The sequence below is a fragment of the Aphelocoma coerulescens genome, chromosome 3 (assembly GCF_041296385.1).
Source record: "Aphelocoma coerulescens isolate FSJ_1873_10779 chromosome 3, UR_Acoe_1.0, whole genome shotgun sequence".
NCBI classification, from domain to species: domain Eukaryota; kingdom Metazoa; phylum Chordata; class Aves; order Passeriformes; family Corvidae; genus Aphelocoma; species Aphelocoma coerulescens.
Window position 1 is genome coordinate 33,229,082 of NC_091016.1, and position 26,788 is coordinate 33,255,869.

At 37.1% G+C, this 26,788-nt stretch overlaps 1 protein-coding gene across 3 annotated transcripts in view; it reads right to left on the minus strand.

The window, feature by feature from the left end:
* SRBD1 (S1 RNA binding domain 1) overlaps positions 1-26,788 on the minus strand; it is a 125,633-nt gene that overhangs the window by 41,749 nt on the left and 57,096 nt on the right. For all 3 annotated transcript variants that reach the window (XM_069009761.1, XM_069009760.1, XM_069009759.1), the window contains exons 17-18: positions 21,488-21,579; positions 7,895-7,977 (exon numbers count right to left, since the gene is read on the minus strand). In XM_069009761.1, the coding sequence (XP_068865862.1) occupies positions 7,895-7,977; positions 21,488-21,579 (175 nt within the window). The remainder of the gene's footprint in view (positions 1-7,894; positions 7,978-21,487; positions 21,580-26,788) is intronic.

Sequence of the window (26,788 nt, forward strand, 5' to 3'; positions counted from 1 at the left end):
GCTTTGCTGGCGGAACATTTGACTTCTCTTTGCCAGCCAGAGAATAGGTAGATGCAACCAGAGAGAGACTGCCAAGTTACAGGATATATAAACCACTCCTGGCAGTCAGCAGAACTGCTGCTGAAGATTAAATTACACAAACTTGCCAGAGGTGTAACTTACTTGGAAAGCATTCTTAAGTTTTGTGCACCTACTTCAGTGGGGTGGGGAAGCATCCAAAACATTATGGGGTTATTACCACTCCCTGGAAAAGCTGTCTGCAAAGACTTTGCTCCCACTGGATGTCAGATGGCTTGGTTCACAGAGCTTTAATTTTCAAAATGAAAAGCTCATCATTTACCCTAAAAATGATGTTGGGGAAAAAGCACATATTATTTCTGCTTCCTTTCCTTGCAGAGCTAATATTTCACCACTCCTACAGGACAATTAAGGATTCCATAACTTGCTCAGTGCTGAAAATCATGTATTAAGCACAAACATATTCACCAGTCTACATATCCATTTAAGTAAATAAATAAATACACTCTTTTCCTTACTGACAAGATACTGGGTTTTTGGACTGCTCTTAATATTTTATACGTACAGCCACCACAGCCTGTCCCTCAAAAAGTTTTTGTAAACCTTAAAATCTTGAGTATTTCTCTCCCTTTTCCACAAATTTCAAGGTAAGCAATCCCTTGCAGTATGCAGCAAAAACATTCAGTGACAATAATCTCTTTGCAGGAGACTACAGGTTCACAGGAGAGGTTTAAGTTTCCTTTATTGAGGAGCAGAGCTAAGAGCACAGTGAAATACTATCCTGCATGTCTCTGTCTTTAAAGTCCCAGTGAGTTTATTCAGAGATGAGATTCAATACAGAAGCAGCCCAGAATTTGTCCAGTTACTATTTTTTTTTTAAATTTACAATAATGGCAACATATCCTCTAGCCTATTTTTGAAATATATATAAGTATAGCCAGTTTCTTTCATTTCAGACAGATTCCAGTTCATCAGCATATCTCCTTTTATTAGGCTTTTCAACTTAAGGTATATCCATAATCACCAGTTCCCATATAGTGCCAAAAAGGAGTGTTTTACATTTATTACTAAGTTGTTTGATTACTGCAAGATACACAGAACTGAGTATCAGTATTCTCACCCTTAGACTTTGCTTTGTTTAAGCAAAGGTTCTTTGCAGGCAACCACTTCAATTTAAGTACAGAAAACCATAAGCTCACAAAATTCTGATTTTATCCAAGGAGGTTCAGTTCTTTGCTGAACTGTGTGTGTATACTCAGTGTAGTAACACTGAAGGAATGCTCAAGCCTTTTGTAGACAGGCTGTTCAATGTTCGATGTTGAAACCTGCAACCTACAATTCTGACCAGCAAACAACATTCCTGCTGAACTGTGTTTCCACAGGAGCTACGTGAATCACACAAAACAAAGCACTGGTCACCTAATAGCACATCCCATTTTCTTAATCAAAAAATATAAGTTGAGAACCCACACAAACTTGTTTTAATAAGCTTAATGCAGCAAGCTCAAGTTTAAGGCTGTTTTGACAAACTCACCTCAGAGATTTAAAAAAAGACACTCTTGCACATCATGTCATCATACTCTCACATCATACATGAGTGATTCTTCTATGCTATCCAGGTAACACACCTAACTACTCATATACCATATGGGTCAATTAAAAAAAAAAAAAAGAAAGAAGTGAAATAAACTACTTAAATATTCAGTGAAAAACACACTCTTCCTGACTGAAAAAAGTCAGCTCCAGTACTTTGCTCCACACGACTAAATAAAAGCATACTACATGAAGGAGATATAACCAAAAGCAGATACCAAGAAGGATACAGTCTCATATTTTTTATCACTAAAAACTGTGTATCTATTCTAAGGAAAAAAGAAGATAAAGGTTTTCTTAAACTGAACACTGATTGTTTGTGATGGCCAATGTTTAGATTCTGACAACTCATTTGCATTCACTAACTACTTCACAGCTTTGTTTTTGTCAGAAGCTTCCTTTTAAACACAAATTTTCAGGTTTCCACTACTAGAGAAGCAATACAACATTTGCTTTATCCAAAGGAAGCTACTGAGTTCTGTTTGCTGGGGTTTTCTAAGAACAGGCTAACAAATACCAGCAGTGCAAGGGACAAGCCAGGTTCTGTTGCAGTAAAGACAATAGAAATAATGCAGAGACTTGTTCAGCCCACAGCTGAATCAGGCTGACCCAACTATACGTGGTCATACTCTCACACTTAGAGATATCCCAGAGGTTTCCCCCTTTCATCCCTGCATTTCTAAAATGTTGCTATAGTTCAGCTCTCAGATTATCTCCATTACATTAAATATACAGTCAGATTGTCTCAGGTAAATAATATGCATGACAGGTGTTCACCAGGGTAATGAAATTTTAAGTAGTACTGCTGTCGAAAGTGAGGTTAACACCGCACCTTCCTAATAGCCCTCCTGTTGCAGAGGCACCAGCTGGACTCAGCAGTGATGATGCCATCCACGGAGATCTTCTGAGAGGGGAAGATGACTGAAAAATGCACCAAACTAGAAGGGCTACATGCAATTTCAGCCACATGCAGGAGAGGCCAGTAACATCCTTCCTCTCTATCAGTTGCCCCTCACTGGCACTGAGACCAGGAAGAAAGGACCCAGGCAAGGCTGGCCTGAAACAACAGACAGCATTCTACACAGCCTTCTGGGAGAAAGAAAAAAAGCTCCTTCCATTCCAACTGAGATACAACCTCCAGTGAGATGCCTCACTATTAACTAGCTGTCTGAGGATTTTAAAGTGGTTTATATCTGCAATGCCACAATTAAGACAACTGGTCCGATTAAGGACAAAGTGTATCTGATTAGAAGCATTCTCTAAAGTTGCACTGTCATTTACCAAAAGATACCCACCCTCTTTGGAGAAAAAACTCAAGACTAAAAGGAATATCAAATTGCAACCAAAACCATAAAACATCCTGCAGGTAATAATCAAATGCAAAACCAATGTACTCCAATAACTAGAGGACCATGGGAAGGAAAATGGACAAGAGGGACAAAAAAGACATTTCTAGAATCAATTATTATCAGACATCCTGATTAGGCTTTATGAAACTCTCCTTTGATCATGACCTTCCAGCATTATATAGAAAACAAACAAAGAATTAGTTCAATCTCTTTTTTCTTGAAGGAATGCTAGTTAAGAGTATTGTTTACAGATTTTTATTTGACACAAAATGTTCGGGATACACATGTAGTCAAGTATTCTCCCACTTCAGAGGTTACAGAACTACATATATTATCTCTTACATCCTTTTAGGATGGTAATTTTCCAAACATGTTCAACAGTGAAGATGTTACCACACCCAAAAATAGATTATGAACAGACTTTTAGACTAACAAAATTATAAAGACCAAATAGGATGTTACTTTTTCAAGATCAGACATGGTGCACATTTTTTAACATTACTCAGAACTTAACAAAAATTCTAATCCTACAGTGCAGATCACATATTTTATTCCTAGGTTACAGATGAGTTTGAGCTTCATCTTTTTCTCTGGAGGTTACTTTTTTTTTAGCATCCAGGGATTTTGTACATCAAATGAACATCAAAAGTCCAACCAAACTTAACATAGTCCTTTAGCTGTATTTATCATTTCTCTGCCTTGTAACACAGATTCAGGTTTTGACTTTTTAAAAGTATATTAATTTAATTCCCCTCTTTACTATGAGGAACTGATGGAGAGAAAGTTTATGCTAGTGCTGCTTTGCTCACCTCTGAAAAGCTGGGTTTTTATTTGAGAGTAAGGATTTTTTTGTCTTCTCATTCATTTTCTTTGCTCTGAAATTCAATTCCCTAATCAGTCTTTGTGAAGCAGCTTTGTTCTCAGCTCTTATCTATGTCTTCCAAGACCATTACAATTCCAATGGCAATTCATCGCCAAAATTCAGTGTACAGCATAATAAAGTCTTGAGCCACTAACTACTTCTCCCTGGACAGAAATTTAGCTTTGTATCAGCATGAGGAGGTGATAAGGCAAATATATTCTGTATCAGGCAGAATCTGGGCATCATATTCATGTTCAACTACAGAAGAAATCATAGTAATATGGCCTGAAGGTGATAAATTAATTTTGGCTAGGTTCCTGTCTGGGAGGAAAGAACAATTTTCCTAATGAGATAAAGATGAAGGAAGACAAGGACCTTCAGGCAACTGGAATTTAGTCTGAGAGAAGCCCTAATAAATCAGGTTGTGCTTCTCTCTGTTTAAGGAAATACCTGTTAGGAGATCTGGGGCCTGTTTATTTTTCTCTGACAAACCTGATTTTCTTGGCAGTGCACAAACTCAGAATCATAAATTGAAATGAGAATCAAAGCAGGTGGCCAAGTTCAAGTTTCAATTTTTTTTTCATCTAAAGTAAGTAAACAATTCCCAGCTGATGGGACTCAATTTACACAGATCTCCTGCTACTTGGAAACTTGCAAATCCATATCCAAAGTATCCACACCCAGATGAGCAGATTTGCTTGGAAAACTTGCATTAGAAAAGCAAGAGAACACCAATACTCTCACAAACATGCACATGAAGTACCAAGAGACCAGATGGGAGGGATCCAAAATCCCAAGGAAGTAGCAACTACAGAAGATGCAGCCCCTTCACTCAGTTCTCTTCGTGTGGCACACACTTCATAGATTTTAAGCAAGCTCATATTGTGAGCAGCAGATTTAGCACACGACAATTTCACTTTCCTGTAGCACTGCTATCACTGCTGAGCAGCAGAGCAGGTCCTGCCCAAGTGGGTCACTCACTGAACACACAATGTTCCTGTACCACAGTCACATTACAAAAGCTACAGACTTCATCAGGCAGATTCTGCTTCACCAGTCTCTCACTTCAGCCTCTGAGAAAAGACAGAAATTATTGTCTCTGACCCTGCCTTTCAAGTAGAGTCATTTGGGACCTCTGGCTATCCTAACCTGACAGAGAGGCCATGTCCCAAGTCAGGCAGGCTCCTGTGAAGGCAGCAGCCCCAGCTCCACTCCCCCGCAACCTGTGCATTGCTGCCCCTCTCTTATGCCAGCCCAGGACATCATGTAGCCATTACCAACACCACAAAAAGATTAGGGCACTTGGGTAGGAGCAACAGAAAAGGCAGGATCATCCCTTCAGGGAGCTCCCACTTTGATCAGCACACAGTGAGCATGCAACCATCCCTTGAGAAACCATCATGTTGCTCGTGCTACACAGCTTCCATGGTCATGGGCAGCAGCACAGTCTCAGCCTGCCTCTGCCTAATTGCTGACAGACTAATCACCATCCCTCTTTCAGGACAAGAATGCCAAAACCTGGATTTGTCAGATTCTTAAATATAAATTTCAGGGTGTTTAGGAAAGGAAAGGTCATATTTAAATGCTAGGTTTAGAGTTACAATAGGCTAAGAAAGGAACCACCTCTGTGAAAAGCCTGCTGTATTTCTGATCTAGACTGTGCACTGCATATTTCAACACAGAAATTAATAAAAAGCTACAGCCAGCAATTAGATTATAAATTAAAATGTAATAAAACCTTTCAAGTTTCCTTGGATATTATAAATTTCTGTACTTGAAATACTCTTCATCTGAGGGATTTTATTAGCCATTACCCTGGGACTCCCTGTACAACACAACAGCTTTTTCCGTGACTGTCCTCTGAGACACCAGCAAGCGTCTCTCTAAAGGAAGACAAAATAGAAAAGCTTCATTCTTTTTCTCCTCCCATTCCCTTCCTGTGCCACCAGAGAGCTGTCATGCCCAAAGGGCAGCAGACCTTCTGACTTTGTTTTCAAGAGTGCAAATTTGCCTTCAATAATGTCACATAAAGATCTAGTACTTGAGATATTTATGTATCTTTGAACAAACACACTGTTGCTTCTGTGGTGCTTCTTAATAATTCCAACAGGATGTGTATCTACCTCAGAGATTTATTCAAACCATGACAAGACTTAAGAATGCAGATAGCTGGGAATGAACAATATTTGAGGTCCGCCTCTATCCTAAGGTTCTAGGAATTATTCCTCTGAAATTTTTCATACAACCAGTTTGGACAAAAACAACACAGTTGGGCATTTACTCGCAACACACCTGTAGTGGGATCAAGAAGCTTCTCTAGAAAGGCCAGGAACATGGTACTTACCTTACTTTCAGTCACTGAAAAGTAAATGACACCAGCTTCAGTTTCTGAGACTGCAGTGACCTGCTGCAATGTTGTTCACTGCAACATTCATCTCATAGTAAAATGCTCCCAAAACCATATGACCACCACCAATTCCACATCTTTTTGCTTTAGATGCATGCTGGTACAATGTCCACGTGGGCCACAGGAGATAGTGTGCATTTAAATCAATAGCTTCTAGACACAGCAATGCAAGCTCCTAGTACTTAAGAATTCACAGTATACTGCAAAGAGTAAAATATTCCATCCTGGAATGGATTTTTTAAAATATTGTTTTTAAAAAAATCAACCAGCTTCGCTAAATGTTGACATAGCATTTCAAGGTTCTTTTTCTTAACTACTTCTTCCCTTAAAGTAAGTAAGAACAAAAATCTGTATAATTTTCATCATTTTTGTTTCAACATACCACTGCTACTGTTATAAATAAAAGCCCTGGGTCCCCATAAGTAAGAAAACCAGCTACATTTCAGACTGAAGCTCTTCTTTTTGCCAGGTGACCACACCCATATTTACAGCTGCCACCATTAACGCACTTTTTTTTCTGAAATCTGGATACATATGTTAAAGAAATCTATGGCGTGTCAGCCCTTCAATATAATTTCCCTCAAAAATTATGGTATAATTAATACCGAAAGATTATTTAAGTTAGGTTTACCAATAAATAAGTTTGCAGTTAGCAAGCAACATTAGTAAGTTTTACTATCTGTGGCAATACAAGTAGGACTTACAAAAGCAGTTCTAAATTCTACCTTAACCAACTAAAATGTTGACCTCAGTTCTGTACAAACAAAACAGAATATACATTTCTTGGAAGTTGTCATAACACCTTTTCTTTGTCACGCCACCTTTATCAGTGGCAGCAAGGGATTCTAGGCTGTTAATTGCATTCTACCCTACTAACTCTCATGAGCTTAACTGAAAGAACAGATCCAGACAGTTCTAAGCTTTCTGTTCTGAATTTTGCTGCTGCAGTCTTTCAAATTTACTCACATTCTATAGTTTCAAAAATACAAAGAAAAGCATATGCCATATTTTCTGGATAATTTTTTTTTTTTTTGTTTCTTTATTTGGTGGGACTTAAGCACATGCATAAAATGCTTTCCTGAATCGATGCCAATATGCTATAAAACGACAATAACTTATATACCACTTCTTAACATAATGCTCTTTGTAAAGAAACTTGGAAAGTAAAAGTTACTTCTCAGAAATAACCTACAAAAATGTATAAAAATCACAATTGTCAAACATTTTCCAATTCAGCTTTAGTAAAAGAAAAACTCCAAAACAAACCCTTTTATTACAAACTTCTAAGAAGGAATGTGCCTAATAGTTCAAATTAATGGCTTCTAAACGGAGGATCAATATCTCATTGTACTTTACACAAAGAGCTAAAACCCCATTGCTGTAACAATACAGAAAAAGAGAAAGCTTTACAGATCAGGTTACCTGTCTGATTTGATGTATTTAATAGACTATACATCTGGCTACAGCCATTTCAGAGTCTCAATCATGAAAAGTAGAGATTAAAAAAAAAAGCAGTTTATGACTTTTAAATATTTATTACCATTCCATCAACTCTGAAAATGTCTTTTAAAGGAGACATAACTAGTTGACAATTATAAAGCAGCATTTTGGTGTTGCTCTATATCGTGACACATTACTTAGATTAAATGATACGTATTATCTTACCTGATACATTCCAACTCCTATGTGTTTGGGCTCAATTTTCACTAGCTCAGCTAATGGGTCCTGGACACGTCGAGCTATGGAAACTGAAAAACAGAATTAGAAAACAGCTATCACTTTTATCTGACAAACCTGAATCATGTAATTGCTTTTGCTAAGGTGTTTTGGGTTTTTTTACATCTTCTATGCACTTAACTTTTTTTAACCAGGAAATAATCAATAATATAGCAGGATCCTTTGTCATTGTTAGATAAGGACATCACATGTACATCAATCAAACTTTTTATTTGAATAATTCCTGCAAAGACCTAAGAACATTTCAAACTGTAATCATGATGTTTAAAAAGTTTTTCTGAGTCACAGAGTTAATAAATAAAACTGTGTACACTATATTTTCTCCTTGTATCCATATTAAATGCCTATGTAACATTTAACATTAAACTCTGTAAGAACCTTTAACCTGAAATCACAGATATGTAGAAGCAAATCAACATTTTACAAAATAACAGAGTATCTGTTCACAGACTCATTTGTCTAATACAGTATTCCCTAAGGTATGTATCAGATACTTACATATTTATCTAATTCAACCATAAAATTCAGTGTTCACTTTGAAAATGGTTCTTGGACTTTACTAATCTAAGCTGCACACCAAACTACATCAATTTGCAATCTGTCACCCTTATAACTACATTTAGAAAACCAAAAGCAATTTCCAACATTTCTAATGCCATTAAGAGCATACAAGAAGAACCTTTGGTCTTCTAAATCCAAATGTTGAATCAAGACTGCATTTTTGAAGGCTGTATTTACTGATAAATCATTTGCTTACAAAAATCTCAGAAGAAAAAGTATATTTCCAAATGTCAAATCACAAACTTGGTCTGATTCTGCAGATACTGGGTTGCATTCAGTATTTGCAACTGTGCTCCCTCCCACATATATGAAACTAGAAAAGTTCTATCTGCCAATATTACATTTATAAACTTTTCTCCTGAGTTAAAACAAAACAGGTTAGCTGGTTTAGCAGCTCATAGAACATTCATTCTACTTAGCAAAGTTAACACCAATGAAGAACAAAAGTGTTTAGACATATTCCAAAAACCCTTCCAAATAAGAACCAAAAATCTTAGAAAAAAAAGCAAACAAACAAATAAAACCCTAAACCCCAAGAATCCCACAAGAAACGAAACCCAAAATAAAAAAAAACAACCAAGCAAAAACATCCCAACTCAATAAAAGTTAAAAACAAACCAAACAAACCCCTCCAAAAAATAAAGGAAAAGACAAACATAACAATGCCAGACCTTGTTGCCAAGGCTGGTTTTTTGTACCACACACGCTTGTGCAAAAATAAGAGAATAGGGACCAAAGAAAGCTGAGGGTCTTTAATAGCTATGTCCAGAACCAACCCTACAGTCATTTCAAAGAGTGTTTTACATTTTTAAGCAAATCAGGACAGGTTACAGGAAGAACAGACAGGAGTCAGGAGTAAATATATATATATGCACAGTGGGTTGGTCAACAACACACACAGTGTTTAAACAGCAATACTGGAAGTATCTCCAGTGTTCACCAGCTGATTTCACACATACACACACGTGTATGAAAACATGAGCATGGTTATAATTCCCATATATATAAAATAATCTATAAGCCCCTTTACCGGATCACAGAAGTAATGTATTAATTCACAGAAGTGTTTAGGTTGGACACACCTCTGGACAACACAGGCTGCCTTGTCTAAAGTGTTACAGCAGGTTGCCCCAGATCATGTCCAGCTGGGTGGAGACTTCACAACCTGTCTGGTCAATCCATTCCAGTGTGGGGCCACCCTGACAGTAGGTAAATGTTTTCTTGTGTCCAGATTGAATTTGCTCTGTTCCAATCTGGGCCCATTGCCTCTTGTCCTAACAGTGGGCACTACTGAGAAGAGTCTGCTGCTCTCTTCTTCATTGCCTCCCATCAGGTACTTACACCCCTCTGTAAGATCCCCCTGAGTCTCCTCCAAGCTGAACATTTCCAGTTTTCTTCATTTTTCCTTGTATGAAAAATGCCCCAGTCCTTAATCATCCTTGCAGCCTAATTTAAACAGCAACCATCACTACTGTTAAAGGCTTCACAGCATTTCAGAAAAGAACTTCACTAAACATTTGTACTTGAAGCCAAAACAGTAGCCAGAGATATGCAGGCTCCTCAAACCACAACTGCAAAGTTTATCAATTAAATGCTGCACTAGAGGCTTCACTTCTAAAGATTTGCACTGCTAAATGCACAGTTAATGTGAAGTTCACTGCTCGGTCAGGCAAGACTTTTCATATCCTTTAATATCCATTTTAACATGCTGACAAAGGCAGTTTGCTAGCTAGGCTCAGAAAGCACTGTGCTGGTGACATCTGATATGCCAGCTTCTCTGATAGAGAAGTTCTGAATTCAAAGACAATCACATATGCCTTCTTGTCAAAAAAAAAAAACCCCACAAAGGGGTAATCAGTGTAAGTACACCAGTTATCACTTACACAAATATAGCTCTCTGCAGAAATGCTTTCCTGTAACAATAATTCATATTAATTACTTTGAAATATTAGTTACCCACCACCTAACAAACAAAAGTGAAACAAAACACCAATGAAAGTAGTATTGATCCAAACCAAGAAACACTTACAACGATGCATTTCTTCTGAATGCACTGATGCCTATGCATAGAGACTACATTTGTCCTTCAGCAAATCTCCTTAAATTCAGCTTCTTTAATACCTATACAGTGTTTTAGAGAATTTTCTTTTAGTTCTACCTAATAGCAAAACACATTTCAAAAGTTATAGTTTAGATAAGCTGAGAGCAAATACCTCTCACTGTCCACATCTCCTTTCATCATGTCTTTTAAAAACAGACAACTACATGGATAGGTTGATACAGGAATTTTCCAAGCATAACCTTCCCTTGGGAACCTTCAATTAAAAAGTAAATTTTTAAAATTTTAAAAGATGACTCTCTTTGTCATATTAACTTGGTTGACAATGCTGTCATATCCCTAGGAGGCTTCCAGTGGAGGCGTAGGACCTGATCCAGCAAAGCACTTCAGCACAGATGCATGTCGGAATTCCCACCGGAACCAGCACAACTATTCACACGCATAAAGTTACACAGACATTTAAGTGCTTTCCTGGATCAGGACTAATAGTTACAATATCGAAGCAGGAAGATCAGCTAACAGTCAGTTAGAGATTAAGGGATGCAGCTCCTACAGTCAATAGCAGCAGGATAGCTGACCTGCCTAATTCCCACTAAAGCCTCAATTTCACTCCAGAACTTTTCCAATTAAAAAATAAAAGAGAGCACAGTAGGGAAAATGCAAGAGTTGTCCACATTCTTGGTAGGCAGAAACTCAGTCAAGATTAGCATCTACAGCCTCTTGTACAGGCAAACCCATTTATTTTTTGCTGGAGTACTTGCACACTGCAATAGATGGATCTTTTTTGGGGGGCAAAGAGGCTCCACCCTGGCCAGTTGATCCAAGTGGCTGGACTCTCACAACACAAGCAGAGTATTACTAAAATCATGAGGGCTCTGCAGAAGTGCAAGGCCTACTACCAGGGAGCAGAGACAGTAAAACCTGATGGTCTGGCATTTTCTTCTTCAAAATTAAATCAAGACTATAAAATTTGTTTTTCATTTTCCACTATTTTACATTGGGTACATTTCAGAAATCATGCATTTTTTGAAGACTAACAATAAAACAGGTAATGCATTCTTACTTCTGTAGATATTGGGGTATTCATTTTTGCCCGAGCAAAACCAGAATAAATTATATTACGGCATGAAGGGCAAAACCAGAAAATCCTATTTCTCAGAAGTTATCAGCATGGCCAAACACGAAATGTTTGAGAGATGCCTTTATTAAAATATGCTAGTCTAAGTAAAATATGAAAAAAAACCCCTAATCAATATTAAACAGGGTATTAAGATGGCATGACCCTCTATTAGAAAATTACTACAAGACTTGCACACTCAATAAATGCAAAGCTTGGAGTTGTGAATTAAGATGAAAGTATTATTGCAACACTTGGAAAGGCAGTAACATACTGTGCTGCCTTTCAAAAAATTCATGTAAAATGTTAACACTTGGAGGGACAGAATGGTCTAGGTGGCCCTCTGACTTCAATGTAGATGTACTTCACATCCAAGTTCAATGAGAAATAAAGAAGATTACAACAAGCATATTTACTGTAATCCTGCCTTGTCTTTAGATAGGACATATTCTGCCATTTCCTTAACAAAGCAGTTTAACTGCATGGTAGTCTCAATTCACTCCATATTTTGGTTATTTGACAAGACAAACCCAGCAGACAGTAAAGCATATTGTGTGGGAGTGACAAAGATGCCATTGTGGTGGGCAAAAAGCCTCCAGAAGCGTTGCTTGCACAACTCATGCCAATCTCTGTGTCTGACCTTCATAGAAAGTAAGGAATTACATTAAAATGTTTTGTTTCCTTATGGCTAATAAGCAGATATGTCCTCATGAACTTGCAAACATATCTAATTATGTGGCTACTCCTGTCTTAAAGATCAAATCACTAATTTCAAATGGAGAAATTTAAAATTAAGACTATTTTCTTCAAACATACATCACATAATGTTGTTTCGCTAGTACTTTCTACAGCAAGCTGTAGTATTTTTCACACAGATCAGAAAGGAGAGTTTTCACTCAGGAATACTGGTAATAGTTTTCAAGCTAAATTCTTTCAGACTAAAGATGGAAAAAACTTTCCACACTCAACAGTGAAGGGCCAAAACAACACAGCAGCCTTACTCTTTTCTCTACAGTATCTATACAAGGGCCATGTCAGCTCAGCTGCCAGCCTTAAAAAAACCCACAATTAGTGCTAACTTCTTTGGCTACCTGCCTCACTTCAGTAATGGAACAGGTCTAAAGCAATCACTGAGACCCAAATCCGACATGCAGAGTATTTAGGGTGCAAGGGCAGCTGGAAATCTTGTCAACTAGATGAAATTTATTACGGTTTCAAGTATTGTGCCCACTTTGGGGGCAGGCTGCCAACTTCTGTTACAGACGATTGCAAATTGAAATGTTCTCCTTTTGCATTGCTTTATGTAAGAGCCACACCATAAAGAAAGACCTTAATGGCTTAGATAAGAAAAGAGTGAAAATGAGGAATGCTTATGGATAGAAGAACAAAAAAATTTCAATTTCTTTCAGTTACAGTTCAGCATTCAAATGTTGCTTACCACTGTAAGCAGAAAAACACTTTGGGCCAAAAATCCAGGATGATGGCATTCCTCCTTTTAAAACATCTTTACATACAGATAAAAATGTGTCCCAGTCAATAACTGTGACAGCTTAGCTACCCCCATATGAGTGGGAGCATTTGTTTTGTGCTTTGAAAAAATGTGAAGCTTCCAGATGTAAAGGCAGCAGATAGCTTTACAAATGCTTTACAGATAAATATATGGCAACAAGCTACTAAGCTATGATCAGTTCAACTTCAACTCTGTCATAAATGAGAACATTCTGTACCTTTGTTACAAAACCTCAGTATTTTGTTCTTGCTGAGACATGCTACTATAACATCCAAGTAACTCATCCACCCTCCTATTTTAAATTAACCTTCACACCTTAAAAGTCTGGGTTGAAACTACAATATCACTGAAATAAAAAAATAATATATTAAGGTAATCAGGGACTAAGTCACAAATGCATATGTAATTACTGTCAATATATCATACCAGAGTAGATATGGAAACATTACAACTTTTTAAATCCTTTTATAAAGCCTATTATTGTGTTCAAGATCAATTACTCTCCATAAGTATCTGCAATAATGTTTACTCAGTGATCGATTGTTCAGGTTTCCTGAGTCCTGGAAGCTTTCTATCCTGTTGACCTGAATTTCACCCTCCTTGCAAAGGATACAGTGAAACGTACAGTAGTCTTTTCATTAAGCATTCTTTCTCAGTAGGTCAGGATTTGTGACACAGTTTTGAATCCTCATATATCTTCTTGGTGGGTTTAAAGTATGCAATTTATTTTAAGCAACTGTTCAACAGCTGCATTTCATCCAAAGCTCTTCTGTAGCAAGTGAGCAGGTTTTTGTTTTAAAAAGGTTACATTTTAGTTTACTTTTAACTCCATAAAACTGATAATCTGTTATTTGCCTATGATTAATGAAATAACGAATGACAATATTCTACTTATTTATTACAAAAAAAAAATCTTTAAAAGAGATGGGCTGAATACAACAAGAAAGTTAGATATACATTTAAAGAAAAAACCTCGACAAGTGAATATTACAATTCAGCTTTTTCAAGTCAGTATTTTTTCTTACACTCTCAAAAACACTTTTCTCAAGCATTAGTAATTTCTGTATCACAGAATAGTATCCATTTGTATCCAAGATGAGATGGCGGACATACAATCATTTAATGGAAGTCTGACGTTATTCTTCTGTCACACTAATGAGTTAGTCTCACAATATTGGTATAAACTCAGAAAAAGCCTTTCCCTATCTGTTCAGCATAAAGGGTAGATATCATCAATATTCTTTTCCCATTCACACTGCTGATCCTAAACACATCACTATGCCATTGATTACTGTTACTACTTAAAGTAAAAAAATTACTCAAAGTTCTAATCTTAAAAGAGCTAGTCATCTGTATCTTAGAAGAATTAGTCATCTGTGTCAGCAACAAATATTAATCTTTTGTAAGTGACCAGAATGTTCTTTCCTATGCCTGTAGTGAGAAAATCAGCTCTGGCAAATAACACATCAAATCCCAGTATTAAGAGGAAACCAAAACTCCTTGAATTGAAGAGCATCCTGGTACTGGTCATGCCTCTAGCTCCACGCTTCAAGGAAGCAACAAAGCCTTCAAAAGGAAACACACAGACACAACACGTGCACAGAGTTACACCAGAAGGGGGGGGAAGTGAATGCTTCTCATAGCTCTTTTATGCAAGGAGAAGCAGCTTGACCAGAGCATGTAAAGCTTGCAGGTAGCAGATGATCAAACTCCTCTATTCCCACCCACTCTTGAGCTCTACAGCTTCAGAGTAGGCAGGATGTTAATGATTATACAGATTAGAAAACATTAGATTCTTGTCTAGAACAACAAGAAAACTACAAGAAGATTACAAACATCTCTTAACATCTGTGTAACAACCCATTCAGGATTGTGCTAGTGGTTTGGGGCAATTCAAGCCCATTTTTCTATTTCTCAATATCCTGGTGCAGGCACATGTTCATGCCCAACTGGGAGAGGTTCAGTCATTTCCAAACTATCTGCAGTTAGGGACTGGTTTTTGGTTTCCTACAGAACCCACAGATTCCCTATAATTTCTGTTTAAACTGTAGAGCCTAGCCCACACCTTGAGATGAGCTTCTGCTCATTAGTAGGAACCGGGTCCTATGGGGAGACAAGTAACAAGACTCTCTTGCTCCTATTACTAATTATTATTATTAATTAAGAATTAAATATTGCTATTATTATTGTTTTAGTTTATTAATATTACTATCATTAACATTTTCTATCTTTAACATCTTACTCCTGTTCACCACCCTTTTTGCTTCTAACCACTGAATGTTCATCATCACAGTGCGGTTCTCTGTTCTCCATCCTTCCAAAATTAAACTCATTTTTAAATGCTACAGAATACAACAGATGGAAGATGAAATATGATTGATAAGATGAAATATGATGCTCTAATTGCACACAACCCAACTAAACATTACACTGACAAAATGTTTTAATGCATAAGAATTCAGTGCTTACTTTCTCTTCTGAAAGGTTGTGGAACTTTCACTAATTCTCTCCAACTAGCTATACAAGAAAGCTTCCACTTCGACAGCAGTGTGAATGGTTTAACCGTAGGACTAAATAAAACAATAAAGTTTTTGAAAAATGACCTTCTCTCCTGAGTAGCCAAAGGGGAGCAGTGCTCTTTCAAGAAGATGAAGAAATTAGCTCAAGTAGACATCCAGGCACTATGTCCCACACATCCAATCATCAAATCGTTTTACTTTCCTTAAGATAAAGTCAAAAGAAATTACATTTTTTCCAATCTCTACCTTCTACTTGCTGGCCAGTATGACAGCTCTGAACTCTGTGTCTCTAACAGGACCTCAGGGAATGAAACCCTGTAGCTTAACAGTCTGAAAGTCCTAACAAGCCCTCAAAGCCTACAAGGCTTTCTTTTGCAAGGAAAAGTGCAAGTGGTGTGCTGAACTTTGAGCATACAATAATGCAACGTGTTCTGCCCTGTGGAGAGGAGACAAGCAGATGGGATTTGACAATGCTAGGGCAAGCTGTGCTGTGTGACCTTTGGCTCTCTCAGATTCTTCTTTATCCTCAGAAAACATCCCTTAGAAACAACACAGTTTCCTTACTGGATCATACCTGTGCATGCAGCACGACACATGCTCGCCTTGTTAGTTTTCCAAATCTTAAAACAGAGTCACTCTAGGGAATATTTTATCTACCTTTGTTGCTTTCCTAGCTGGGTGACACAACTATGTAGCCTTGACAGAGCCCTAGTCATTCACATCCAAGAGGAAAATGTGCATTCTTGAGCTCCATTCTTGGAGCTGTTGCATTGGACAAGCCCAGGTATGTTGCTCTTCTTTCAGCATCTGAACACAGAATTGCAAACTAAAAACCAAGTGTGTATGATTGCATAAGGTATGAAAATAAAACAGAGAGGCTTAGCATGAGATCTCTTCTAACAAGTGGTTACACAAACATGGTGTCTGAAAAAACAGCCCCTTTCTTTCCCCTTTTATTTTGTTTTTTAAGTAGTGAAAGAAAGAAAAAATTGCTTATTTGTTGGAGCAGTCATCTCAAAAGGAAAGGTAATTCATCAATTTAATGAAATGAAGACATTTCTCATTTATATAACTGAGTGTACATTGAAACCAGAGTAAAATCCTGGCATGACTACTTCCTCATCTCAATTCCCTTCCATCAGGCCACTGTTTCACTAGAATGCATCAGTTTCCTCTGATTCTTAGTTATTAAGCAACATTCATTTCATTATGGTATCAAAGAGGTAGAGAGGCAGCAGAAGAAAAAAATTGTACTGTGAGCACAAGTCAAACAATTGGTACTTATTCTAAGGACATGTAAAGCTTGCAGGTAGCATATGATGAAACTTCTAAGGACAACAAAACCTCCACTAGCTGACCATACCTTAAGAACTTTCCAGGCATCCAGAAAGTACATAAATTCCACTTTTCTGTGTGACAATCCTTCAACATGAGCTATATGTGCTTACACTTTCTATATACTTCACCTGTTCCTCTCAGTCTTCCCACTTTGTCTAGCCAAACTTGCCTAAGCCAACAAGCATTTGCAACAAGGAAGTGTAGAAGCGGAGAAGCACTGAGAGAAAAAACCAGAAAGCCTGGAAGTGTGTATGTGTTGACACCTGCGCTGACATCCTGCATTTCTTATCCCATAAAACTTATTTTTATTAGGAATACAGGCTCTGCACAACAAAATAAAACCTCAGGCAAAACTATATAGGAAAGAATGGAAGTAAAGCAGAGAAGATATCAACCTTTGGAAAATCACTGAATTCCAGGGTTCACAGGCCCAGTGACAGCAACCAAACCCAGGCTGGCACTGATTGTCACAAAGCTCATCTGTCTGAGGGAGGAATGCCTGTCACCACTGAGTTTAAGGTTTTTTCTTCTACAAAGAATACCACACCAAGACAGTCATCTCATGTGCTCTGGCAATGAAAGGTCACTAATGGCAAGTGAATTACTGTTAAACTTGCAAGGCAAAGTACCATGCCCAGTAAACTGTTACTTACAACTGCTTCTAAGGGAAACTCGAATCCAGGCTTTGCATTGAAAAAAGGCACAGATAAATCTCAATCACAGAGAGCCAGAGCAATCCAGGAGATTTTACAGGCAAGTTCAAGTGCATAACTCTTACTGGAAGCTGTCATGAATAAAAACTAACCACAGGTTAAACACGAAGTGGTGGAGTGATGCTAGGTCAGAAAATAAATAAAATAAAATTTAAAAAAAAAAAAAGGAAAACCCCCAACAAATGAACAGAACAACCAAAAAAAAAAATAATTGGACAGCTTTTTAAAAAAAACGTAGTTAAATGTTTCAAGAGGGTGGCCAGAGAACACATGCCAGGACAGAAATAGAACTGCAGTCATCCACCCAGCCTCACAGCTCCCTCATTACCAATACCTCATTACAACCTCAGAGCTGGCAGTCACAGAGCCTTGGTAGAGTACATATTAATAAACTTCACAAAGGTGATCAACATTTCCAGCTTGCAAAGTACGTTTTTCATGGTGTCCATTCATCCCTACAAAACCTCCCACCCCAAATCTTAAGTGTGTCCTTAGGCACAGCTTTTGAGAAGGAGAATTCACAGAAGCCTTGCACTCCATTCTCTGTCAGACTGCAATCCTATCACAGGTTCATCCAAAACCCCCCATTACAGAACTCCAGTGGCTTGCTCTCTAGGCAGAACTCTCCTAATCTGCTGCAGCTGAACTTCCTCAGCCTATCAAGTAGGAAATCCTTTTATTGCTCTGGCCTATAAGCTTCTTATCTCCTAATTCTGTGAGGCTGAGAAATAGCTGTTCTGCTCATTAATCCTACAATGACTGTCAGAAGGAGATATATACCTTCTCACTCTACTCAAACACAAGTAACTAGGTTTCATCAAGTTCTTCACTATCTACTTAGCTGAGCCCCAGACCACAAGATTTTCTAGGAACTGGAGTAGCAGAACAGCAGCTCCTGCACTTTCATAAAATACTCAGGACAATTCTAAAGTTGGAGCGACCCTATTTCCTTCTCTGTACTGTAGACAACAGCAAACTCTTTAAGAAAAGGTTTGTTTTGTTTTTTTTTCTTCCAAGCAAGTGCAATTTTGGCTCAAAGTGCTGTATGGATGACTATAAAGACTTTCCTCTATAGTTTATATATACACCATTGGTTTAAAAAGAGATCTTTCTCAATCATTTATTACAAACTCATGTCATCTATGACCTTCAAAGACAGCTCAAAGGGAAAAAAAAAATCCAGCTGAGTCCTTGGATTAACTAATACCTTTAATTAGCACCCCCAAGAAATGCTGAAGGTTGCTGGTTTTCCCCCTATACAGAACACTCAGCCAAGGAGAAATTATTAAGCTAATTTTTCTGTCAGGATTAATATCTTCTATTTCGTTGTATAAAGCAAAAACTGACTATAAACAGTTGCTAAACACTGCTGCAAATATTACAGAGATCATATCACAAGATGAGAAAGTATTCTCACATGCATTATTTAATATTTTATATTTAGGTACCCAATGCACAAACATAGGCCTATCTGTGTAATTCAAAAAGCCTTCTATAAAGTTTTGTTGAGAAAAATGTTAAAGTGGCAAACAGCGTTAAGATCACAGATATCTCACGTCAGTTGCACCTTTTATTTTAACTATAAATGTCACACTTCATCATGCAGCTGTCAGCTTCCTTTAATGTACTAAATGCTATCATGTAAGCACAGAATCTGACATGATGTAACACAACAATTAAAATAAAAAGCAAGTCAGTTTTGACACAATGTCACTTTTCTGTTTGCTGCAAATTAAAGGAAAATTGAAACTACACAAGTAAGCTAGTCAAGAAAAAAGTCTGCAAAAACCTCAAACATCAGTTAATGTTTCCCTCTAATGTTACATCCCATTTTTACACTCAACTTTACGAAGACATCCACAGCTTTAGCACAGCTAATTACAAATTGACACCAGAAGATGTAATGAAGAAAGCCTAACACTTCTAGAATACCCTGATTGTAACATAGTTCTAGCTGTCAGTTTCGTAATAGCCAACATGCATGAAACTAGGCAATTATTTTTCAATTTCTATCCCACTCTTTTTCAATTTCTATCCACTCTGTGGTACTGCTGTGGCATGTTAAAATAGCTGATGCTTTTAAAACTAGATGCAACAGCACTTAAATTAAGCCCGAAGAAAATCCTAGTAATAATGGAGCAATTATGAACTCTAGGTAATTAATACTGAAATTGATCGTGTACTAAAAATTGGATTTTAATTTACTGTATTTGATGCACAACACTAAATAAAAGTGTCTGAAATGTTGAAAAATTAGTTTTGGAGAAAATGAAAAACCTGTACATCTGGAAAGGCATAATGTTAATAATTAGATTTCTTCCTTTTCAGTGTTTTTTGTTCATTTACAGCAACTTTAAACCTACATTTAATACATCTGCACCATAAAAAACTTTGGCCCAAGGGAAAGCTAGTGCTATCTGTCACAAATATAGAAATGTCACATGCCTAATATTTGCTGTGGCCATACCATGACACATTTAAAACCTTTGTGGCCCAAGGAAGAAATAATCACCACGCAGTCTGTTCGTGGGCAGGGAAAAGAGTTTCAAGCAAAAAGAAGCTGGAAACCTCTCCTGCAAACGGAGGGGCCGATATAGACATTCCAAGAAGATTCCTATAAAAACATTCACTTGAAACATCGAATTAACACTTTCCCCTTTGTGGAAATAAGAGGAAAGGGAAACATGGGGAATTCTATAAAGTTTTTCCCTTGAATACCATGTCAGAATTCTTTTCTGCTGATCTATACCCGCCAAAGGATTTCCAGGCCAGTAACCTGCTAGAAAAACATTAAATTTAAGAACATTATAATTTTGACTGGAAAAGCTTTATATACGAGTGCTGCTGCATTTTCCAATATGCTGTATTTGATTGAGTATGACAGCAAACTGCAGAAAAACTAAGAACAAAAAAACCCCTGAGGTAGATAAAAAAAAATACAGTAAGAACACACAATTAAAAATACATAAGTGAAGTAATACAAAAATAACCTCAAAGCTCCCTTACAGTTGTCTCCGAATAAAACAAATCCACGAGTAGAACTTGGACAGAGCTGTAGGAATTTGATCTTTAAAGACTACTCTGAAAATTATCAGACCCAAACACTGAAAATTACAATAGTGGCAACACTTGCACATTTCTAACTGCTGTGTTATACCTCAGTGACATTTATGCTGAAGTAGATAACTTTTTAAAAACAAAACCTAAATTGGTATTTCTTGAAAACTCTATTCAGCTACATGAAGAGCTCAGTGAACACAACGAATGCACACCTTTAAATGATCTGTTCTAGTTTTACATTGTTTTTCTAGCCCTTGAATGGTTTATTACTAGAGATATTTATGTACACACAGAGGAGAAGAGGGAAGGTCAAGCCCCTGTGGGCATGGACATGGTGCAACTGTGAAAGTTTATGCAATTCATTGGTTATATTCATCGCCATAAATTCTCCTCTACCAGCCTGTTGAAGGGCTACATCCACAAGGATCTTTACATTACAGGAGTTAGTGGAAGATGATCTCATTCATTTGCATGCCTAGGACTTCAAAGGTGAAATGACAAAAGAATTAACGTTTAGAAACAAAATATCCAAACCTCTTGTCTACTTTTGACTATTATTTTATTTAATAATACAAACAAAACCGTCTGAGAACTGAGACTTGAGTTCCATGTTGAAATGTGATAAAATTAAATACTCTTCATACCTGCACTTCTTAGGTTAGGGTCTAGGTCTGGCATTTCCTTGCATGCTTCTGGACTGACACTGTAGATTGATGCTCCTGCTTCACTGACAATGCTGAAAAATAAAATGGCAAATTGTAAAACAGCACACAACTGAACGACTTTGGAAGTGACTTAAGTGAATATTCAGATTTTATTTAAAGCCTCATGTTTTGAATAAACCAAATACTTACAAAAGTAAGACAGTACAAAGGAAAATATCTCTATTTAAGCCAAAACACCCCTCCCTGACCTGCAACATTCATTCTTTATCAATTCTAGCCTTATTATAAATACACACTGCACATGATATCAGTCCCTGTCTCAATGCTTACAAGAGGAGAGAAAATGAATACAAGAAACAAGTGTTACCAGAAGTAAATAGGCAAACCAGCTTCCATAAACAACACAAAACGTACCTGATGATTTCATTAAAAACACCTACATTCTAAAGTCTAACATTCAACTATTATGTGAATCCAAGCCATGAGCATGCACACACATTGTCAAAAGCCAGCTGCCCTAAAACACTCAAAAAGCCCCAACTTGACACAGACTGAGCCACAGAGATGCAGCTCCCTTCTCAGCAGCATTCAATACCGTCTTCTCCCAGCTCTCGCTGCCATCCCCAAAGAAAAACAGACTGCCTGTCTTCAGGAACTTAAACTACAGTTCATATATCTACCATACATCTCAAACTCATTCAGTAATGATGATAAACTCAGCAATTCAAATCAAACACATAATTAAAAACCCCTCAAGTGCTCTAGCTCCACTCAAGAGAAAACTGCAATCAAGTATTCGCAGCATAAGTTTATTTTCAGCTGTGAAATTCTGACACCACTGAATCAACAGTATATTTCTTCAAATAACTTCAACAGAACTGGAATTTCAGGTTGATAATTATGGCATCATACAGCTACTGCACTGGAGGTTAATACTATCAGTTTCAGAACTATTTTTACTTTTACTATTCCACTTTCAGAATAACCTAATCTTTGCCATGAGAGAAACCACAGTCCTTAAGAAACAGACCTTTCAGCAAAAAAATCATAACTTTGCTTTATACTGTTTTAAAATTGGACTATAAATTTTCCTTTTAAGAACATTTACTAGGTCAAATTTTTAAATAAAGAAACTGATACTTAGCAACTCCTCCCTTTAGAAAAAGCTGGAGAACAGCTCAGAGGTAAAATATATTCCCATTCAATGCTCCAGTAAACAGTGTAAAATGCAAATACAAAAGGTAAAGAATTTCTTTACAGATTCCCCTCTTCCCCAATTAAAACTGGAATTTGGTGGAATGCTCTACACACAAGTCCGATTTTATAGGTACCCAAAACTCTAAAGAACATTTCAATAGTACAGACAGACTGAATCTTTCAATAAATACAGAGAATAAAATCCTGTTCTCTTCAGAATTAGTGTAACTCCAGACACATTCAAACAACCAATTTAACAGAGCAAAAAAATCCTTGACCAGGTGAACGGCGCAAGTGAAAATGAAACTATTTACACGGTCTTTTAAAAAGATTCAGTATTATGAGCACTCCTTCACGATAAATGACATTCATAAAACATTCCCATCACAGCGCTCAGAAATAAGATCGTATCACAAAAACCTAACTGCTGAGCATAAAGATGTTGTCAGAAGACTCATAAAACTGATTTCTCTGAGTAATTTAAAGAACAAGCCAGCAGAATGTATTTCTTAACCTGTTCCCACTTTATAAAGGGAGCATCTAGCAAGCGCTCCCTTTCTGGATACCGCTTCCAAAAAACCACACATGAGCACACACTTCTAACAGCCTTTCACTAATCACACTTCAGTCTTTGTATTGTAACAGATCCCAGAAGTTAGCCCTCATGCAATTTTTAAATTTAATACACTGATAATACAGTGTAATATAACTTTAGATTATGAACAAAAAAAAAAATCAGTGTTTTGAACACATTTTTACAGTGCTGTACTATAAACAGTACTACTGCATGCAGCTTATTGCTTGATCCTCTCCCAGTATTTTCTGCAGTGAAAAAACTGATGTGACCTTGATAGGAAATATAACACACTCAACATTTGAATGTTTCTCATTAATACTACACTGATAATTTGCAGAAGTGTATGGATCGCACTAACACTGTCATTCTATGGTAATATGTGACTTGTGCCAAATTTTAAGGTAGGCACAAGAACTCCTTGCTAAAATGAGTAGATAAAATTAAAACTCAGGATAGGAGACAAACTTTGAAAAAAGCATATCTCCTTTCCTCAAGAGCAAAAGCATTTATACACTGGGGTGAGGAGAAGGGGGGAAGCCAAGTGAAAAATTATCTCAAGAAGGAGAACAAGATATAAAAAGCACTTTCAGAAGCAGCATAGGCTGGATGCTTGAGATCCATTCTGAGATGGTTTAGTATATGCATGCAGTTATTCTATGAAGTATTTGGTATAGCAGACGTGGGAAAGGGGAGGAAGAATTTCTACTCACGTAGAACCCCACACTGCTCTGCCCAAGACAGCAAAACCCAGACGTTAAATAAACTTTTTACCCAGATTAAACGCGTACGGCCACACGCTCCAAAGACACCATCCTCTGGCGCATTCAACCAAACTTTTAGAGAACTATTAGGGGATATCACATAGTTTGATACTGCTACAGTGAGGTGGTAACTGATGTGACAATGGCACACAGAATGCTAAAACATTTAGCTTGGTCAAAATACTAAGATTACAAGCAAAATAGCTTTAGGGATTGCCTGTAGTTGTTCTGGATTTTACTTTTTGACTAGACGGGAGACAGTCACTTTGGTTCACTGACATTCTGTATGTTTTCCAAATTCTCATAATTCTCTTGAAAAGGGGAATGGCTTTATAGACAATTTAAACTAATTTAATGTTGCCAAACGGTCTACCTCATGCCTTTTAAATAATGTATATATATTTTATGTCAGGGCATGGTAAGACAAAACCAAACATGCTCAAATGAGTCGGCAAAAGAAATTTACTCCAAACTATTGCGGTCCACACTGTTCTTCATCTCCCCTTCCCATTTCTATAATGGATACAGTTCTCAAGAAAGCCAAAAGGAAAGCTTCATAAGAATTACTGAAATTGTATTAAAATCTTGTGTATCTTCAGAATTTGTTTCTATTTTGCCTTCTTAAGTCACATAATAGATGAAACCAAAAGAACTGGTTCCCCCTGTCCCTAATGAGACCCTTATTACTGAGCATTCCTTAGGAGGGAAGACTCTGACCAAATCTAAACAGCTAAAACAGCTTTATTGAAAAATTATTTTGCTTTTTTAAGTCAATACGTAATAGGTAAATAAGTACGTGGTTATGATATGATATGCTTCTAGTACATGAATAAACAAGTGCCATAAACTTCTCTTTGGATTAACAAAAAAGCAGGTAAAGGATCTGGGACTACACCTCCATGCTGTGCTTCCCACATCAGCCATCCTACAGATAAGGGCTTCTTCCTCAGCATCTATATCCAACTTTTAAAAATTAAAAGTGTCCAAATCACAAAGCCACTACACAATACTACAGTGTATTCTTTCCAGTTGTACAAACTGGCTTACTGCATATGAACTAAGTTTTCCTACACTGCACCCATCTCATGCACAGTTGTTAAGACACATTTTAAGCAGCTAAAGCAACATTAAATATATTCCACCAGCACCACCTGGTGGGCCCTCAGCTTCATGCTAGAGACCATGGCAGCTATACTCTAAATACTTTAAGGAGCCTTTTAACATTTACTAAAGCAAGTTTTCTTACTCAGCTTAAATAAGCATTACATACTTGGTCTGAAAAGATGATTTCTTTTGAAAACATTCAGATTTTCAATCTCCTAATTCCTACAGGAAAAAGAGCCTTTCTTGTAAAAGGTAAAAAAAAAATAAAATCTAAGATAACTTAAAATTTACTCGTTTTAAAATTCAAACATATTACATACCTACAAAAATGTATAAAGATGACATGTAACCAGCTAGTTAACAACAGTGGTTTAACTAAAATACAATTTTTAAAACTTCCAAGTTTCTCAGGTAGTAAGTTTTCACTGTAAACCTTTTCAAAGTTATGTGAAAAAAAATCTTATCAGGCTAGACCTTTGTGGGTTTGAAGATGAATGCACCTTCCTGACATTTTCATGAACTTTTACCAACATTTCAGACTCCTATATTACAGTGAGGTAATTTTGCCACAATCAAATGCAACACTGGATTAATAACATTACAGAGAAACAAAAAGCAACTTTATCCAACTTTACATAACTTGCTGTTCCTACAACCTCCAAATCCCTGATTTACAACTTCAGTCCTTTAAAATGATGTTTTAAGAAACAATACCAGTACAAAGAAGAGTCTGGTGTTTATTACTTGGAAGAAAATCATGGTCACTCTAAAAGCAAAGGGTATGTCATCCTCAAAATGGGCCAAGACTCTCATACTTGGCCATAAAATGGTGATCTGCCAGAAGAACTCCCTTCACAATCATAATTTAGTAATTGTGGCTAATTCCCCATACCCAACTTTTTACATATTAATTGATAAATATATTGTTCATAAACTTGTGGCTACAAAAGCCAGAGGCTCCCACAAAGTATGAGAGTAAGAAAAAAAGAGTCAAATGTTTATTCAGTGTTATTTACTAAAATAATTGGCTTATGAATCACCCAGAACAGAAAAACAAAACAAAATAAAATGACAAAATATTCTCTAGAAAAGAATGCTGTGTTTACACACTCAATTGGAATGTATCAAGCTTTAATTAATGTTGACAAATGTTATGATTAAAAACAAACTAGGAAGGGGCAGGGAAGACTTAATTAAGCACATGCTCAAAAGAAGACTGGGCTACTTCATGAATGAGAAATCCATTGGGCCTTACTGAAAACACAGAAGTCACAAGTAGTTCCAGAGGAGCCCAACACCCAAAAGGGTTGAGAGTCACACTGTAGAAACAGGATGCCTGCATCTGTTGTTATATGCCTCCCTACACGCCCATTTTTGATGACTAATGAAAACCACCGAGGGGAGGTGGAAAAAGCTCTTCACAGGAAACAGCAATAACCTGCTTTTTTTGCATTGTGACTTGTGTTGCTCTCTCTTCTCATGTCAAGCAGGACATTGCCCGCGGCAGAAGGAACTTGCACGACGGCCCCTTCAACTCCTCACCCTTAGCAAAGGCAGAGTTACCTACCCCTCCTAGCAACTCATGTTTGAGCACATGAATACTCCAGCACCTCTGTGCTGTGCACAGCTCCTTCTGCTGTG